Consider the following 21255-nt stretch of genomic DNA (forward strand, 5'->3'; position numbering starts at 1 on the left):
GTCATAACAAAAAATCATGAAAAAAATATATTTGGTCTCTCATGCCATACTCTAAAACATATCAAAATATGATTCTTGGACTGCAATGGGATCAGAAGATACAAAATAATATGTGTAACTATGTGACTGATAAAAGCCTCATTACATGAACTATGACGTGTCAAATTTCCCTTAATAGCCCCCTACAAAATGTAAAGGATGGTGATGGTCAGGTTGGGGGCTGTGTTGATTTCGCATGGAATGACTCATGTGTTATATATAGACGCATTCTCCGAAATCTCATATTTACATTGATGTACGATACGCATCACAATTTTGTTTTATAACTGCTGTCACAATAATAAAAGCTAACCCTTCCGTTGGAAATTTCAATAGGAAAAAAAACACGTTTTCACTTTGTTTAGACTCAACATGTGCTCCGTCGTCTGCTGCAACGTCACCACTAATACGGTCCATTAGAAAGAAGGGACAGGATTGGCGCCCAAGCTGGGGCAGGATTGGCGCCCAAGCTGGGGCTGACCTCGAATCGCAGTTGGCAACTTTGGCCATGTTTGCCAGGTCTAAAACAAACTAATTGCGGTTGGATGTTTCCTCCCTGATCCGATATCTGGTCGGTTTTCACCTGTGCAACAGGTAACCGGTATCCGGAGACAGAGCAAGCACTGATCTCAGAAGGGGCAGAGCAGAGCAAATTGGCTAAATCAGCATACAGTCTCTTGTGGCACTAGTGCGACCAGAACGGAGAATTTCTGAGCGAGTGGGGGGCGTCCACCTGGTGACGTCGAGGGAGGCTTGGATAAACGTTTCCACGTGGTTGACTTTCTCAAACAAGAGGGTCAAAAGGATGATGTTTTGATAGAGAGAGAGAGAGGAGGAGGATTCCGGTCTGCAAAGGAAATGAACGTTTGATCAGATTCGGAGATTACAAGATTTCAATCCCAGCTCCAGGAGAGGTATAAAACAGAAACGCGTTTACCAATGTTACGAAAACAAAACTGAAGTATCTTTTTGTAGCTTTCTTTTTTATATCGCTCTGTCAAGAGTCTCGTCTCGTATGTAAGGAAATGTCTCGTTCTCATCTCGTGTACACGTCCTTCTTGATTTGATTAGTTTACTTGGCGTTGGTTTTCTGCCACATTGGACTAATCGCGACGATGAGGATCAGCGGCGTATACTGATTCCAAATCTGGGCTATCTCACTATGTCACGTGGTCCTTGGCTATGAATAGAAATAAGTTTACCAACTCATAGGAAATGAGGTTGCCAAATCATAGGAAATGAGGTTGCCAACTCATAGGAAATGAGGTTGCCAACTCATAGGAAATCAGGTTGCCAACTCTCAAGAATTTAGGTCATCATTTCATTGATATGAATAATTTTATTTACAATTCCTGATCGATTTTTCTCCTGCATTTTATTCTCTAGATTTCAGGCTTCGGAGATAACCTAGGTAGCCTAGAATATACGCTCCTGATGAGGATGATATAAAATTGATGAACACTCACAAAGAATGCCCAGGCTGGAATTCGAACCATGGACCTCGCTGGGAACACGTATGCTTATTATTATTATTTTAAATTTGAATGTATGCAACTTCGGCGCACGGTTGACAGTTGACACTAATGAATTAACCTCGCAATTGTGATACGGCTTGACCAAGATGAGCAAAACCCTCTGCGCTGTTTCACCGAAAGCGAGAGGAGCGCGGGCGATGCAATCAGCTACTTGCCTCGTTAACCCTGCCCCTGCGTTGCCAAAATGTGCGACATTCTTCAACACATCGTGTATTCAATGCCAAGTGTTTGGATCACCATGAAGGGGAAAACCGTGGAAATTTTCTTGAACCAACGTGACTTATGCAGACGTACCATCAAACAGATACACGTACGTAGATGCCGTACGGTGCACGAGCGCTTTCGATTTTCATCCGAAGTTTATGGTTCAAGTCCCGGCCTGGGAGTTCTTTGCGAGTGCCCCTTCCACAATTTCATCTTCATCGTTGCGATTAGCCAAAGATGGCAGAAAAGCGACACTGAATGACATAAATCTGATTACAAGATGTGAACAGTGTCATATATCGTGGAGGCAATATATCGCCACGATATTTTGGCGATATATATCGTGGAGACGATATATCGCCGATATCACGACATGGAAAAACATCGTATCCTCTGTGACGATATTTTCTTGACGGTATATCGCGATATCAAATATCCGATATTGTCCATCCCTAGTTACCATACCACCTTCGGGACCATAATGCAAAATCATTTTGGGAAGGAAATATTCGAAATTACCAATCATTGACATGATTCTAGGAAACTAGAAACATTTCTCAATAATGAAATTTTGATGTAATTCGAAGACAGAGCAGACATTTAGGAGCGAACACATAAAAAGAAGGATCAAAGACCTTAATATTTGATACGGGAAGAGTAGGTTGACCTATTATGCACGCTTCGAATGCCACGTTTGAAAAGAAAATGTCCGTTTGCCATTTTGACTTCAATATTAAAACTCGCAGATGACATTTACCAGCTATTAAAGAAGTAAATGGTTAGGGACCTCTCCCCCTCTTCCCCCCTAAACTCCGAGGATGAGAAATGTAATAAAGGAGCTTTATTGTTTATTTTGACTTGCTTCAGACGGGCTGCTTGAAAAGGGGGGAAAAAAACTGCGCATGCGCAGAATGTTCGCCGTCGAAATGTCGCCGGCCGCCAGACCTTTACCAGTCGGGACTCGCATCTGAAGGTTATAATCTCCAAAATTTCAGGAATTGCGGTTTAATTCTACACAAGCACTAGGATAAGTGGAAATCAGCTCGTGTGGAGTTTTGCCAACCTCTGTGAGAGAATGGTTTTTGCGCCGCGTGTACGATGCCAGGGGTACAAAGAACGAATCCTGTGTTAGGTATCACGTGTTAATCATTAGGGGTCGGATTTGCACATAGTTGCTTATACATACATATACTGTACATACAGGCTGATTCAAAAGTCCCAGGACACCCCTTTTTTCTCTGAAACGGATGCGGTAATGACAGGTCCAACTTCACCGGGGTTAATCTGGGGAAGATGCCCATGTGTGAAGGTGCTTCCGGGACATGGCCGCCATCTTGAATTCCGCCATATTGGATCGAGGTCAAATTTTTCAAATGGAAAGGAGTCATGTAAGGTATCAACACACACGAGAATTTTCCAAGAAATGCAATGCTGTAATTAGTTTTGTGATAGCTGTAACGGTACAAAAGTTATTGACACTGAAAGATGGCGACCGCGTACCCACCGGTATGTCATAAAGGATGTCCTCAATGTGGTTCCCATCGTGCTGATCACACTCTTCGAGGCGGGCGTGAGATCCACTCCGCATGGGCCCCCATGAGCATGTGTGGGGGTATTTGATCACAGGCCCTCATGATGCGGTAGCAAATGTGGTGTGCGTCGCGGATTTTTTCGGAGTACACAAGCTGTTTCAAGTAACCCCATAGAAAATAGACCAGGGGAGTGATGTCGGATCACCTCAGTCCTCTCTTGCGTGTTAGTGCCATCATTTGTTACTTGCAACAAACAGATGTTCCTACTTTGTGTCATTAACATTTGTACCGTTAGAGCTATCGCAAAACTAATTACATTATTGCATTTCTTGGAAAATTCTAATGTGTTTTGATAAACCCATATGGCCCTCTTTCCATTTCAAATATTTGACCTCGAGCCAATATGGTGAACTTCAAGAAGGCTTCTTGTGTATTTCGTTCCTCATTTTTGCCACATTTCTCAAATAACCCTTGAAAGATTACTGCTAAGGTATTATTTAATGCCAATGCACATGTTTTTGATTTGTAACCGACCTGCCCCAAGCCAAAAAATATATCCTGAATAATTTGATTGCTTTTTACAAGAACATAGTTTTGCTTTGAAATTAACTAATTTATCCATAACATAGACTATTCATAAGTATATTTTTTTAGAAGAAGCGTATAACTTTTATTATGCTCAGGAAGGAATTGTAAAATTGTACGTCGTTCACCGAAATTTGGTAAATGTAAACTGATATTGCGATGTTCTGCCATCTATTGAGCATAACATTCTCCAATTGAAAGCAACTTTCGACATTTAAAGTTAGTGACAAGCTGGCTGAAATACCGTCATTTATTTTTTGACTCAAATTTCCAAATTATGACACTCATATTTCCAGCATTTAATTAGAGCAGATGAACGCAACAACGTTTCATCTGGGGACTACTTTTTTTATTTTCCCTGCGGCGGATGAGTATTTCAAACGTCAACATTGGGAGGGATTTTCAACAAAGTTTTTTTCGTCTCTCCGGGGGGAGAAAAATCCCAATTTGTCTTTCTGAGGGGTTTTGATGAGTCGTGGCTGACTGAAATTGAACACAGTAACATTTTTATAGGTCTAGACGAGTCGTAAAGGGTAGTAACTTTATGGTATTAGATCTCGTTAACTTTTGAAAAGGTTAAACGTTGTTATAAAGCTGTATTACTGATTAAGGTTCGGTAGATTCTGGGGAAAATGATTAATTTTTAGACTTCGTGGTTGTCTTTTTGTTTCACGTTTTTGTTTGGTGCTCTTTCGCAAGGTACTGAGGAAAATTTCACTATTTATTGTGTTTCCTCTGTTCCCCGTACATGTCACAAAGAAGTGAAAACGTTCAAAATAAGCATAGCAAGTCACAATATGCCAACTTTTCTCCTGAGATTTCGGCCTGTGTATATGTCCACCACCACCGTGAAGAAATTTGGGAGCTACGAATGAGTTGCGTAACCTGGTCACGGAAACCTACTAGAGAGACTGGGGGTTCGTCGTGCTGACCACACGTCACCCCATAACTGGTTGGATGACCTCCCTACTTCGGCAGGTGGGAGTGAGACCGGCAGTCGCCCCCACGGGCTGTTGCGCTACGGGTTATTATTACAATCGGTATTTCATTATTTTTACATTATAATGCATAAGATAATACTATATTACCACAGGAGCATTCAGTTTCGTTAAATATATAAAATCACAAACAAGATTATTATCATTATCAGTTTTCTGTGCCTTATTCTTCAGTATCATAATATGGCAATTAATCGAACAATAACTAGAAATTAAACATTATACAGTTATTGAATGAAAGAGCCATCTGTTGAAAATAAAGTCAGATTCTTGTAAAATTAATTTAAAAAAATACTTGATTCTTGAACATTACTAATCCAAATGAATGACATACTCCTCTTACAAATGCAGTGGCATGCCCAGAATTTTAGAAAGGGCGGGGTGGGTGGTTAGGTATATATATTTTTCTAGACAACCCTCATTTTGCCATTTTCCCTCCCTTTGACGTTTTTTTTTTTTTAGAATACTTTGTCCCAACTTCAACACACCACTCTATAAATGGTGTTGCTAACTTGCGTTCATTAAATCCGAGAATAGTTAAAATGTTATAATTATGTGATATGTGCAGATTTCAACAGTAAATATTTGAAATGATGTATTCCTTTTTCTTTATTTTCAGATTTATACGCCAACGGGATTCGAAAAATACGCGACAACGTACAACGTATCGGATTATAGAATACATTTCGTAGTTTGGGACACGTCAGGTAAGCCATTACATAATATTTATGGATAAATTAGTTTTCACGTTACCTAAGTAATTTTGTGTTTGTGATATTGAATTAGAACATGTAATGAAACATTCTCCTATGCAGGCCACTTTTAAGTGGTACACCTGTATATTTAAAATTACTGAATTATCATGAACTGTTTTGTTCCACACTGGCTCCAGTTGTAATAGCAGTGTTTTTTTAAATGCAAGTAAAACCGTTTTTTTGTTTTAACAGTGTTTTAATCAAGAACAAGAGAAACATGTTTAAATAAATAAAATGTTAAAATATAATGCCAAGAAGACTTCTTTTCCAGGAATAATGGTCGACAAGAAATCTACTTTTCATCCAAGGAAGGACTGCGTTCCTAGTTGTAAAGTAAACACTTTACTACTGCTTAAAATTCCTATTTATGTTATTTGTAAATCTCGCATGTAGGCTGTTCGAAAATGTTCGACTATTTCACAATTGCCAGGCCCCATTCTATGCCCGGTGTAGCTACTCAGTTTTCCGAAATATCACATTTTATCGTGAATGTAACAATATTAACATTAACAAATATGTACGTTAAGTGCGACACAAAACTGTTTCATTCATGTACTTTTCAATTACAAAAGTGTTTTAAACGCTTGCAAGAGAAACATAGGTATGTGTTTAAACGTGGCAACCCTGTGTAATACTAACACTGGTATGAGCTTCAAGAAAATTTGTTTCTACTTGTTCTTTGACAAAGCACCATAATATCCCCGTTTATCTGCATTGCCAAGTGCCAGGAAATGACAAATGTAATTTCGGGGAAGAGGAGGGGGGACTGGGGGGTTGAGACGGAAGTTTCTCTTGCTTCCTGACAACAACAGAAAGTTTACATTTTCATCCGGTGCTGCGGCAAGAAAATGCCCAGGAAAAGGAAGCCCAAAAAAATATATATATGAACAGGAGAAACCTGTCACAAGCACTGCACAAGGGAAGGGTTATTTCCTTGAGGAGGAAAACAGGGGAATTCTCATGCATTTTCAGGGGGACAAATTACCCCAGCGACGGATCTGACAGGGAAAGGATCGCGTATAAAATCCTCCCCAGTCGCTGAGGAGGTTCGAGTGGCAGCTGCGGGAATGACTGAAATTGCTTTGCGACCGAACCCTGGAGTTCGATGGAGCGTGAGAAATTTGGCAACCTCGCACTCAGAACTAGTTTGCCACTCACCGGCAGCGTTACGGCCCGTCAACAATTTGACTCCGCGCTTTCGGCGATCGTCAGAGCCATCTAGCAAAGAGATTTGGGAACAATTTTCGGGCAAGCTACCCCTTAAGAGTTATTTTACGCTTGATTTCTTTCGTCGTATTTCTGCCAATGAATGGACCCTTCTAATGTGGAGATAAGTGATATAGTACTACGTACTCCCGACGAGAGAAATGGGTTCCGTATGGTTGCATGTCTTTATCTTGAGTGTTTCAAAAGGTAATGGCACATATAACTTTTATGAATGTCCTTATAGTGGTATGGCATTAAAGTCTGTCGCAGCCGACTCCTTAAGTCTATATGAAGCGAATGGGAAGATCAATTTGTCGAGCTCAGTTTACGACTGTGACGGCCAAATATGAAAAAGTACTAACAATTTCCAATAAATGAAGGAAATATAAAAGGGAAATAGTAAGGACTGGTACTAGTAAGTGTTTGGAAGGTTAGATGAAAGGATTGTGGTACCTCGTGAATTCTCCAGAAATAAATTTAGAACTTTCCTTGTTTACAAATACACTTATTATCGTTTTACTTACACATTCTACGTTAATGAAGAAACTACTGCATTGTACTGGGATCAGAGGCAAAAGGACCTGCGCAGATCCGCGTGTCCTGTACTCGTGCGTGGAGGGGAGGGGTAGAGTGGAACAGGCAGGCCACCTTATGGTCCGAGTTGAGCGGATGGAGAGGATGATTCGCGAAGGATTTTGGCTGAAGATTCTTGTGTGGTTGCTCTGTAACAACCCTACAGAAATAGTTATCCAAAATGCAAGCGTTATTTTATTAAATAGTTACGAACTTTCTAGAGCTATTACGTGATTCGATGTGTCCATATCTTCTAAATTATGAAACATTGTTTTGTGAATGTAGTGATGGCTTTATTCCAATGTCAGGGTTACGGCAGGGGGGGGGGGGATTTGCCCCAACCAACAATCACGTCCTAGAAACACCTCCACACAAAATTTCCCGTGGGGAGAGTTTTTGTTATACAGTAAAACTTGCCTATCCCGGAACATGATGGTTCCGAGCAAAATTTTCCGTCTTCACAGTTTTCCTTCTTATACAGGGTTGACTATAAATACAGTATAGAGCGCTGCAGGAAATAATGGAAAGACAGATTTACATTTCGCATTACTTATAATGTAGAGTACTAATGCATGTACGTACATGAATAAAAATGCGATACAGTCGCAATAAGCATAGCAGAGATTACAATTATGTAACTTCACAACAAGTTGGTACACTTTTTACAGTATTGTAAGAACATACAGTACGTACTTATGTATCTTTTCGAACCCGGTACCCCTGGCGTCGTAGCGCGATGTGCATAGAGGGAAAGATAAAGATTGAAAGATGGAATAAGAGCGGTGAAGAAAAAATAAATAAACAAAGAGGGAGATAACAAGAAAAATAGAAAGATGACGAAAGAACAGGAGAAATAGACAAAGAAAGGTGGAGAAAGCGGGTAAGAGATGAAAGAAAGAAACGGAATCGTAACAGCTATGAGTATTGTAGCGCATTCTTCCATATTGACTATGTTACCGATAAGCGAGTGGCAACAGAGGCGTGTTCCACTTACAGTATTGGATTGTTTTCTTGCGAGCGAAAAGAATAAAGGAAGAAATTTCCATCTTACTGAGAATAAAAACATCTCGTTGGTCTTTAAATGGTGTTCCGTTTCCGCGTTAAGGTTTCCGCCTTAAGCAGGTCATTTTCAGGTATAAAATTTGTCCGTTCTGGGGACTTGTTTTCCCGTATTTACAGGTTTCTTCTTATAGAGGTTCCGGGATATGCAGTTTTTACTGTATTAATTATAAGTGTGAAATCGAATTGTTGTATAATAGTAGAAACGAAAAACAACAAAAACTTGTACATAATAAAAACCAATTCTAACCCTTTTGCAGTTTATTGACATTGTTAACCAGTTGGTAAAAGAATTAGTTTGCTACTTTATAAATACCTGATATAGGTTATAACAAATGAATTCCATTATGTACTGATAGAAAACTTAGTGTGGTATTTGAAAATTTTCCTGTGGGAAGAACGCAAATAATTTCTCTAGAAATATGACATAAAATATATCTCCCCAAAGGTTTCAAAATTTGCTATTTCTGGTATTGTGATGCAGCCTAACGCACAGAATGAGTTTCTTCCATTAGAATACTGTAGTAAGACGTTAAAACCGCACGAACAAAAGTTGTTTTCAATTGGAGAATGTTTTTCTCAATAGATGGCACCACATCGCAATATCAGTTTACATTTATCAGATTTCGATGAATGATATACAATTTTACAATTCCTTCCGGATTATAATAAAAGTTATATGCTTCTAAAAAAATATACCTGAGTATAATAAAAGTAATATACTTCTAAAAAAATATACTTATGGTTCTATAGTTTGTTATGCATGAATTAGTTAATTTCAAGGTAAAACCATGTTCTTATGAAAAGCAATCAAATTATTCATACTTTTTTGCTTGGAGAAGGTCGGTTTCAAGTCAATAATTGTTTGGCATTTACGATAAGAAGAGGATTAAAGTTCGTTACAAGTTGATAGAAATTCCGTCATTTATTTTTTGACTCAAATTTCCAAATTATGGCACTCATATTTCCAGCATTTAATTAGAGCAGATGAATGCAACAACGTTTCATCTGGGGACTACTTTTTTATTTTCCCAGCGGCGGATGAGTATTTCAATATTTAGGGTTACACCTTTATGAGTAATAACATGATAGATATGCACATCACATAGTAATTCATATGTTTGTTTTTGTGTATGTATGTGTGCGTGCATGCGTGTGTAAATTAAGATTCCCCCCCCCCCCAACAGTTTTCAACTTTTCACTCTCTAGGCGCCACTTGAATCGAGGCAAGCAGTTGGTTGTATTGTAACAACTACATTTTCCATTCACTACAGTGGATGACTGTCCCGCGTCAGGCTTTGGGGTCGGCCTACGGCGAGTCTCGTTGGGGGGGGGGGGGGGGGGAGCATGACAACTATCCTCCTGAGATTTCGGCCTATGTATGGGACCGGTGGTCATGGAAACCTACAACAACGACTGGGGGTTCGTCGTGCTGACTACACGTCACCCCGTAACTGGGTGGATAATCGCCCACCTCTGCTGCGGCATGTGGGGGTGAGGCCACCAGCAGTCGGTAAGTATATGCCCAGGACCTCAAGGGCTGTTGCGCGACGGGTTATTATTTATAGTGGATGCATGGAAGTCCGCAAGATTTTTTTCCAGGGAGAGGCAAACAAGGCACATTTTCCCCCATAATAGTTTTGTCCCCTCAAAATGAACTTCTTCAGTTTGCAGTTATAATGTTTTTGCAACGCCTTTGCAATAATAAACACTCATTACTGTGATTGAAATGAAATTATATGTGTGAAACATGTACTTTTTCGTTGGCTTTCATTTTCCAAGCGGGGAGGGGTGTGTGGCCCCCCCATATGTGCCTGTGAAACGTCCGTCCTGAGAGATAGCGTAATACAAAAACTACTAATATTCGAAAGCAGAATATTAAGAAAAATATTAGGCCCCTCCAAATCGAGCGATGGTTCTTGGAGAATATAAACAAATGACGAGCTGGACAAGTTGATTAAGCATAAGAATACAATTGGATTCATATAAGCCCAAAGGTTAAGCTGGTTAGAGCATATCGAACAAATGTCCGATGAAGAAACGGTCAAAAAGATATGTAAATGAAGACCATTTGTCAAGAGGCCAATAGGTAGACCAAAATTCAGATGGGAAGATGACGTCAGAAATGATATTCGAATAATGAAGATCTCAAATTGGAAGAAAGATACCGAGGTTAGAATTAAAAGGAAGAAAATAATTGAGGAGGCCAAAACTCATAGAGAGTTGTAGCGCCAAGAAGAAAAAGGGGACATCCATGAGTGGATGTCTGTCTCTGATCCATAGTGTACATCTTTGCTTTAGACAAAGGGACAAGTACCTTGTTCTGTCCGTTAGTTAAGAACTAACAGAGTTCTCTCCTCAGATCCAGGAACGAAAAATGTTTCTCCCTATTTGCCTCCTTTGTTATCTTTTGAAGGTTTCTTTTGTTTCCAGACGACATTTGAGGCAGCGGCTCGCTTGAGAGAACCTTCGGAAGGTCCCAGCTAAAATAAAAACGAAAGAGAAAGGAAAAACCGACGACAAACCGTGATGGATGGCGGTTCCCTCTGTTTATTTGCAGAATTGTATTTACTGGTCTGAGGACGAAGAAATCCGTGAGATTTAGTTTCAGGCACGTCAGTGCGTTCTGCTGGGCACATGTGTTGCGCGCGTGTGTGTGGAGGGAAGGGAGGCTGGGGGGGACGAGTCTAGTGCCAAATTTTCCGCCTTTCCCCCCCTGTTAATTACCTAAAAGGGCACACTTTTATGCTCGACTCTATTACTGCAGATCAAACATACAGGGTGTTTGAAAAATGATTAATCGGATTTCAAATTGTCAATTCAATTATTCTTGATTGAAAGGCGGGGTTCACCCTGCGGCTATTCTGCCACCTAACCCCAATGTATACATACACATCATACTGAAGACATATAACAAACAAATAAAAGAAGACACAAAATGAACAAATACAAAACAGAGAACAAAACCTCAAAAAGAGAAGATAGAAAGAGGATAATACACAAAGTATACACAAATTAATATACACGATTGTGTAATTTAGATAAGACAATACAAATTAAGATGGTATGAAAATATGTAAATATTTCGAGTTTACAATGTCAGAGTGGTGAGGAAAACTCATTACTATTCACATCCTTAAAAGTAACCTCCTGTAGTTACAGGAACAAGTCGATAATCGAATTATTGCCATTGTTCGTTCGCACACACTGCACAACAGTCAAGGTGTGATTTTTGAGTTCATCTAGAGTTGTGGGCAACGGTGGCACATACACAGTACTCTTTCATGTGTTCCCAGAAGACTATTCGGAGACTCAGGAGGCCAACTGTAAGAGCACCAACTCGGAATGAGCAGAAAAATCATCATGCTGGAGTATGGCACGAATTCCTTTATCACCTTGATGATGATAATGTAATGAAAGGAGGACACAGACAGAGCACTAATACTTAAACCACAATGATCATTTGAAATTCAATGAATCATTTTGAGACGCCGTATATATTGTAATTGTGAAAATTGATCGCAAACTATAATGCAGATAGGAATGGAATTGTAGTTGGAATATGGTGTGCAGGAAACGTACACAGTCTCCCCGAAAGAAAACTGCCTAACCTAGTAACAAATTGGTCCGGGTTCGCTCACCGGTGGAGGAACATTCATTCCACAGTGGCTCGGATCCCACTTTAAACAGCAGGTTTTGAGTATTTGAAACAAACTTTGCAAAAGTTTCCTCTGGCAGGGATGGCCTAAAGGGAGACCACGCCAAAGTTTGTTATATGTCCGCTTTATTCTCAAATAGGTTAATAGGAACTGGATCTAGAGTTTAAAATCCTAAGGATCGTCCTTGCAAAAAGACTCCCCGCAAATATCAACGAACCTTAACTGAGCCTTGCGACATTTAGAAAAAAATCCATTCACTCCTGAGAGACAAGGCCATTAAGTGTGCAAGCAATAACATCCAAAAATACATTGGAATTTCTAGAATTAATGTTCAAAGACATTACACTGTATAATTGCTAGATGCTGTAATAAATTGCACAAAAATGAAACCAGCATGGTGCGCCATCTGTACAGGAGCTACTAGTACCTTCATGCTAAACAAGGTTAGATCATTCATTCCTTCATCTTACTGCAGATAACCAGCTTGAAGTAAGGAAAGAAGTAGTCGGTAATCGTGGAAAATTGGAAAGTCAAATTCCATGCATAGAAATTCAAGATTCTCGTCGAAATGATTTAAAGGAGACTGTTTTGTTCCTCTTTCTCCAAGAAGATTGCTTCCTTCTCGGCCCTCATCCCGCTGCAGCATCCTCGTAATTTAATTAGCCACTTGTTGATTTTTTGTCTTCAGCTCTTGTTTTCCCAAGCACTCGAGGATCTCTCTTCAAACTTCATCTTTCCTTGCTATATTACCCTCCCGTCTTGAATTTCCCTGCTCGCTGAATTAAGAAGGCCTCCGACAGAGAGCGTTTCCGTGACTATATCCAGTAAGATAGTTTTAACTTGTTCTTTCGCAAATGGTTCTCCAAAGAAATAACAATGAGATTCCAATTGAAGTCAGGGTTGCCAACTTTGCACTTTTTTGGCAACACTTGTCTTTGAGATGGATGATGGAGGAATCACGAATATGGATGAAGGGGGAATCAGGAACATGGAGGAGAGGAGAGTTAGATGGTTTTGAAATGTGAATAACACACTTAATTTTGAAAGGTACAGAAATGTATTACTACAGAAATACAGGTTATTGTGTCACGGTATCTAGTGACATGTAAAACACAGTTCGATAAAAATTATTTTTGTTTATTGATTCATTTTATGCACCAACTTGAAAGTGTGAGGTTGTTTATTTTGTGAATAAACTTGTATCCGAGCCACACGTCGGGAGTTGGGAGAAGGTTTTTCTTGAGTGACAGCGGAACTGTCTGTTCGGCTTAGGACATGACATATTTGCACCAGCGCCAAGATAAGGAAAGATTGTTTTCGCCGCTACCGAGCTTGAGTCGCAGCAGGCGTTCGAACCCATGTTCACGGATGACCAGGAAAGCCAGCTGGAGCTCAAGTCCTGCAAGGATCGACGACGCGCACTTGACCGCGTTTCAAGACAATGGAGAGAGGTCATTTCCACCCCCTCAGAAAGAGAAGCGAAGCCACCTTAGCGTCATTCCCAACGGACGAATTTGAATCTCTCTTAAATACGCGGTGCTACCATCCCAGAGACAGTTTTTACCCGGATTTCATAGAGAGAGCATCTCCGCGCTACACTCTCGCGTGATCGTTGCTTTGTGTCCGTGAACTTTGTTTCCTTACGTACTGTGAGCGACTTGCAGATAGAGTTACCAGTGAGCGCCTTATTTTGGTGAAGATTACGCGGTGATTTGTTTTTGCCAAGCGTGGACTACATAAGGATGGAGGGCTAGAGAAGATAGAGAAGGGGGTCGTCGCTCCCCCTGACGCCTGCAACGACGCAGAAGCCAGCCAGACGACGCCAAAACCAAACACTGCCCAAAGCCCGTTACCAGAGAGAGAGAGAGAAGGACGTTTTCCAACTGAAGCCCGCTACCAGAGAGAGATGATTGCAGGTCGACGTCCAATTGATGCCCGACACTGGAGAGATTCCTGACCGGCGCGTGACCACGTACACCCGACGCTAGTGACAAGAGGAACGCCCGAAGTACTGAGGAGGTGCAAGTACACCATATCGTCGCAATTATTCTTCGTCGCGATCGACCTCGGAGGACAATTTCGCCACAAAGGAACCGTGTGCAAGTCCCGCGTCCAGGAGAGATGAAGGACCACGCCATGTAGCAGAGTCTGGTACAGTATACTTCAGAGGGTCTCATGTCCATGTAAACGTGCGTCGTTAGTATCAACACCGTACAGTTAACGCCGAAGTCTCACTTATTCGCAAAGTTACTCAGGAAAAACCTAAACCTAACCCCGCGTTTGATAATTTTGGTATTGTTATAAAAAAGGGTAATTTCCTGTTCAGATGTTCTAATTTAATTGTCTGCATTCAGCGTTAGAAGCTCCATTTCATTTCTTTAATATTTAGTGTAAATTGTCAAAGTGCGCTCCATTTCTTGTGTAACCGACCGCCCCGTCGCGCCACTTAACTTGTCAATAGTTGACTGATGAGTCCTTTTTAATTGTGGAAAGCGTAGTTGTTTTTATTGCAAGGTCGTGTGCGTGAAATAGTATTATTTGTTGCATAGTGGTTTTTAAGGTAATTTTTGCTCGCGCCGACGATTGATTAGTGTATTCCGGCAGCTGGAGCCAATTAAGTTTTTGCATCATTATGTAATTGAGTAGTTGTTCTCATGGGACGAGAGAGGCTTGTGTGTAATACCCCCGTCCGGGAAACTAGTATAAAGTCGAGCTTACGACTCGATGCACACGTTCATTCGAACGAAAGATTTAACCACGCCGACCCAATTGTCTTAGTTAACCGCTTTCCGAGGGCTGGCACTTAAGTTAATTTAAAAGAGCACAGGAGCTGGCAGACAAATGCCCTAAATTCACATAAAGGTTTAAAAATTAAAAGGAATGATATGTTAATGAGATCCATGATTTGTATCCATACTTCACATGTAAAAATACCTCATGTGTGTGAAAGAGAGATAGCGTGAATGTTGTGAGAGTGAGGAGGTTTTGTAAACAGTTGTTGATTGCAATATTTTATTTGTTGTTACAATATATATTCACTTTTTTACCGTTCGTCAGTGTTGTTATTTGACGTTTTTCAGGTACCAGATACTATGCTATTAGTGTTTTATGATTGTTCGAATCTACGTATCAAAGGTAAACAAAACAGTGTAACATTTCAAGGTATTAATCTCCGCCTCGCAATACTATGACAATAAACGACCGTCTCAGTACCGAACTTGAAAACCTGGACCGAGAGTCACGACCGGTCTCCCGTACACATAACGACGTTTGGCCCCGTGCCGGGGTATGATTGACACGTCATTTCGGGGATCGTGAGTGCACTCGTTACATTTGGCGCCGCGAACATGGGACGGCAACTTTTGTCATGTCTTTCCAGGAAATCCAGGTTGCGAGAGGGGTAGAAATTTCATTGTTGTATACGTCATGCATAAAATTCTTGTGTTAGGTTCCTGGTTATTTTTGTGTTTTTGCTTTGTATTTCGAGGGTTATTTCCATGTATTTGTTGTAGGTTCACGTGTAAGGACACGTTATTGGGCATAATTGGTAACAATAGGGCAGATATTTTTTTTCGGCGAAAGCAGCAAGGGCAGCTGCATAGGGCATTTTTTATGTACTTTTTGTGTACTTTTTTTGGTTTTTGGCGTAATTTATGGCATCAGGCTGAGTTGCGGGATAAGGGATTCCCGACGGACCTCCTTTTTCTTTTTATGTATCGATTTGTAATTCACATTTTGTGTGAGCTCGCGTAAGTTTGCGTAACTGTTCCAAAGTGCGACAGAAGATTGAGCAGATAATTAACGAAAGGCCTTCATGAGATTAAGAAATCGTCGTATAGACTGTTTGAACAAGAGTGACGTCATGATGGTTTGCGAGGCTTGTGGAAAGGAATTTGCTGATTTCGAAATCGACAGCGAGGGGGCCAGACCGGCTTGTCCCCAGTGCAAGGGCCCGTTGGAAATGGAAAGGGAGATACCAAGTGCCCAAGGGGGTACATCGTCACGTGCGGACAGCGACCACAGCAAGGAACAAGATGACGTAGGAAGTGGCAGTGGTGCCAACCAATTCCAGCTTATCCTCCAGATGCTCCAAGGGATGCGTACCGACTCCGAGAGGTTGCAAGCCAACATGCAAGAAATGCAAACCGAGATGCTAGCCAGCATGCAAAGAATGCGGATCAACATCCAAGAAATGGGAACCAAGGTACGAACCACCAGCCAGGAGTTGCAGACCGAGGCGCAGACCAATATCCAGGGGTTGGAAACCAGGATGCAGACCAACGTACGAGGGATGGAAGAACGCCTCCAAGGAACAGTTCGCGCCTCCGGAGAGGAAATGACGCGACAACTCCCCCCAACGATCCTAGAATCCGAGGCTCGAATCAAATCCAGGACCGCCGAGACCGACGCTCGCATCAAGGACCAAGAAGCCAAGGTGGCAACACTGGCCCAGAGCGTACGTGAACGAGAAGGAGCCTTGCAACACATCGGCCAGCAAAGTGCACAGCTGAAGTTCCTTTGCAATCGGAGCAACGATGCCCTCGAGCGACAAGTGCGGCGAGCAGCTAACCCAGCGGAAGGGAATTCCGAGAAGATAAAGGGAATCCAGGAAAAACTGCAACAATTGAACGTAGCCGACGTTCCGGGATCACCGCGAGAGCCGGCAGCTATGACGTCATCGCAGCCAGCTGAAGTTCCTTCGCCTTCAAGAAGCGCGAGTGACGCAAGGCCGACTACAGGTGTCAACCGAGGAAGCGAAGTGGAATCGAGACTACATCTTCCATCGTCGCGACCGTTCGAAGCCCAAACTTCAAGCCGGGACGACATATGGTCTAAACCACCGTCGGCGAGAGCTTTGTACCCGTCCGAATGTAAGAAAAACTTCAAGAAGTTCTCCGGGGACGACAGGATATCGCCGTCTGCCCTCGTCGAGGAATTCGAAGCAACAGCCCGGGAGTTAGGACTGGCGGATGGAGAGCGATTGCTTATACTGAAAGGCTGGGTGCAAGATCGAGCACAGAACAGACTGGATCAGAATGAAAGGCACTTTCATTCGTACTCGGCGTTTAGGGAAGCTTTCCTAACGCACTTTCCACGCTCTATGCAAGTGAAGGGAAAGATCAAGAAGCCGTTTTTCATGTACGACGAGCCGTATTTTTTGCAGAGAAATGCAAAAGGTGGAACTGCTCCGACGAAAAGCGCCAAGAGTGGTTAGCGCGATATAAAAGCACAAGCGAGTCTTTGGATTGAATTCTGATTAGGATGTGAGGTACATTTATCCTATTTTTGTGTAAATTATTGAGTGTATAATATGTTGATCTATTATGTAAATTGGAGGTATCATTTATATCATGTGTTTTATGTTATCGAACTGGTTAACATTTCTTGTACAGGGTGTTAAAAAATTTGTAGTCAAAATTTTGTGCCCCTGGTTAGTGAAAAATTTTATTCGCCTACAGAATTTTTTGATCGGAAGGAGGGCGAGATGTCACGGTATCTAGTGACATGTAAAACACAGTTCGATAAAAATTATTTTTGTTTATTGATTCATTTTATGCACCAACTTGAAAGTGTGAGGTTGTTTATTTTGTGAATAAACTTGTATCCGAGCCACACGTCGGGAGTTGGGAGAAGGTTTTTCTTGAGTGACAGCGGAACTGTCTGTTCGGCTTAGGACATGACATATTTGCACCAGCGCCAAGATAAGGAAAGATTGTTTTCGCCGCTACCGAGCTTGAGTCGCAGCAGGCGTTCGAACCCATGTTCACGGATGACCAGGAAAGCCAGCTGGAGCTCAAGTCCTGCAAGGATCGACGACGCGCACTTGACCGCGTTTCAAGACAATGGAGAGAGGTCATTTCCACCCCCTCAGAAAGAGAAGCGAAGCCACCTTAGCGTCATTCCCAACGGACGAATTTGAATCTCTCTTAAATACGCGGTGCTACCATCCCAGAGACAGTTTTTACCCGGATTTCATAGAGAGAGCATCTCCGCGCTACACTCTCGCGTGATCGTTGCTTTGTGTCCGTGAACTTTGTTTCCTTACGTACTGTGAGCGACTTGCAGATAGAGTTACCAGTGAGCGCCTTATTTTGGTGAAGATTACGCGGTGATTTGTTTTTGCCAAGCGTGGACTACATAAGGATGGAGGGCTAGAGAAGATAGAGAAGGGGGTCGTCGCTCCCCCTGACGCCTGCAACGACGCAGAAGCCAGCCAGACGACGCCAAAACCAAACACTGCCCAAAGCCCGTTACCAGAGAGAGAGAGAGAAGGACGTTTTCCAACTGAAGCCCGCTACCAGAGAGAGATGATTGCAGGTCGACGTCCAATTGATGCCCGACACTGGAGAGATTCCTGACCGGCGCGTGACCACGTACACCCGACGCTAGTGACAAGAGGAACGCCCGAAGTACTGAGGAGGTGCAAGTACACCATATCGTCGCAATTATTCTTCGTCGCGATCGACCTCGGAGGACAATTTCGCCACAAAGGAACCGTGTGCAAGTCCCGCGTCCAGGAGAGATGAAGGACCACGCCATGTAGCAGAGTCTGGTACAGTATACTTCAGAGGGTCTCATGTCCATGTAAACGTGCGTCGTTAGTATCAACACCGTACAGTTAACGCCGAAGTCTCACTTATTCGCAAAGTTACTCAGGAAAAACCTAAACCTAACCCCGCGTTTGATAATTTTGGTATTGTTATAAAAAAGGGTAATTTCCTGTTCAGATGTTCTAATTTAATTGTCTGCATTCAGCGTTAGAAGCTCCATTTCATTTCTTTAATATTTAGTGTAAATTGTCAAAGTGCGCTCCATTTCTTGTGTAACCGACCGCCCCGTCGCGCCACTTAACTTGTCAATAGTTGACTGATGAGTCCTTTTTAATTGTGGAAAGCGTAGTTGTTTTTATTGCAAGGTCGTGTGCGTGAAATAGTATTATTTGTTGCATAGTGGTTTTTAAGGTAATTTTTGCTCGCGCCGACGATTGATTAGTGTATTCCGGCAGCTGGAGCCAATTAAGTTTTTGCATCATTATGTAATTGAGTAGTTGTTCTCATGGGACGAGAGAGGCTTGTGTGTAATACCCCCGTCCGGGAAACTAGTATAAAGTCGAGCTTACGACTCGATGCACACGTTCATTCGAACGAAAGATTTAACCACGCCGACCCAATTGTCTTAGTTAACCGCTTTCCGAGGGCTGGCACTTAAGTTAATTTAAAAGAGCACAGGAGCTGGCAGACAAATGCCCTAAATTCACATAAAGGTTTAAAAATTAAAAGGAATGATATGTTAATGAGATCCATGATTTGTATCCATACTTCACATGTAAAAATACCTCATGTGTGTGAAAGAGAGATAGCGTGAATGTTGTGAGAGTGAGGAGGTTTTGTAAACAGTTGTTGATTGCAATATTTTATTTGTTGTTACAATATATATTCACTTTTTTACCGTTCGTCAGTGTTGTTATTTGACGTTTTTCAGGTACCAGATACTATGCTATTAGTGTTTTATGATTGTTCGAATCTACGTATCAAAGGTAAACAAAACAGTGTAACATTTCAAGGTATTAATCTCCGCCTCGCAATACTATGACAATAAACGACCGTCTCAGTACCGAACTTGAAAACCTGGACCGAGAGTCACGACCGGTCTCCCGTACACATAACGACGTTTGGCCCCGTGCCGGGGTATGATTGACACGTCATTTCGGGGATCGTGAGTGCACTCGTTACATTTGTATGCCATTTTTATTTACCACGACAGTTCGTGTAAAAAGAAAATAATGCCTTGAATTTACTTCTATACACATTCGAAGGCCTTTTTCCTTTCCTTTTAAATGACCCACGTAAGATCTTGAGATAGCGCTTTGTCCGTTTGAACAATTGAAAGAAATTCGAATCAACAATCGGCGATCCGGTGAGAAGTTGGTAGCCTGCATAACTGTTTGTCAGCCCAGTAAGCTTGGATCCCTGGAATGTGCAACATCAAGCGTTTGTTGTGGAGGGATTCTTCAAGACTGGAGAATCTGTATTGAGAACGCAGCATCTTTCTCAACGTTATTTTCATGTGGCACGCCATGGGTTCGAACACGGCCAGGTGGTGACCTATTCATAGCTGATGCTGTCAATCTGAAGTTCTGCATCCACGCGAGGATAGTGTTGCAGCTTGGTACACGCCCATGGCGTGCCACATGAAAATGACGTTGAGAAAGACGCTGAGTTTTCAATACAGATTCTCCAGTCTTGAAGAATCCCTCCACAACAAACGCTCGACATTGCACATTCTAGGGCTCCATGCTTACTGGGCTGACAAACAGTTAAGCAGGCCACCAACTTCTCACCGGATCACCGATTGTTGATTCGAATTTCTTTCAATTGTTCAAACGGACAAAGCGCTATCTCAAGATCTTACGTAGGTCATTTAAAAGGAAAGGAAAAAGGCCTTCGAATGTGTATAGAAGTAAATTCAAGGCATTTTTTTTTTTTTGCAGGAACTGTCGTGCTAAATAAAAATGGCATACAATAACCTGTATTTCTGTAGTAATACATTTCTGTGCCTTTGAAAATTAGGTGTGTCATTCACATTTCAAAACCATCTAACTCCTCTGCGGGACCCTGTAGTTATTATTGTAAAATGACAATTATACTGGTAATAGTTATTATCGTCATTATTCCTACTAATCAAATTTTATGAATGGGCTGCCCCCTTCTACAAATATTTCTGGTGACGCCTCTGCTGATAAGGGATGAGCCCCCCCCCCCCCGAAGGCTACGGGCCTCGTCAACGCCAGAACGCAAGGTTGTTCTATTGTTGTGCGATAAGGGACACCCCCTATTCCACATCGCTAGTCTAACGGATGTATTTCCTTACAAAATGACACCACAACCAGTTCTGTAACTTTTCCGGATAATCTTTTTATACGCTTACAAAGTTGTAAAGTACTTTTTGGACCGCCCTGTATAATTTAGGCCAGTAAGTCTCGTCTCGTATCGAGCGTCGCTTACTTGCCTCGGTACTTTCAGTAGATATGGCCACGTTGGTGGGTTTTGAACACGTGGCCCGCCGTGAAAACGCATCCAGCAACCTGCTCGTGTGCGGTCGGTGCTAAA

General features: G+C 41.9%; 1 protein-coding gene across 1 annotated transcript in view; it reads left to right on the forward strand.

Moving 5' to 3' along the window:
* The window catches only part of LOC145996189 (rho-related GTP-binding protein RhoE-like), a 209789-nt gene that overhangs the window by 116967 nt on the left and 71567 nt on the right, over positions 1-21255 (forward strand). The window contains exon 2 of the mRNA XM_083132558.1: positions 5513-5600. Coding sequence (XP_082988684.1) covers positions 5513-5600 — 88 coding nt within the window. The remainder of the gene's footprint in view (positions 1-5512; positions 5601-21255) is intronic.

The sequence above is a fragment of the Lepisma saccharinum genome, chromosome 12, assembly GCF_977018435.1.
Source record: "Lepisma saccharinum chromosome 12, izLepSacc3.1, whole genome shotgun sequence".
NCBI classification, from domain to species: domain Eukaryota; kingdom Metazoa; phylum Arthropoda; class Insecta; order Zygentoma; family Lepismatidae; genus Lepisma; species Lepisma saccharinum.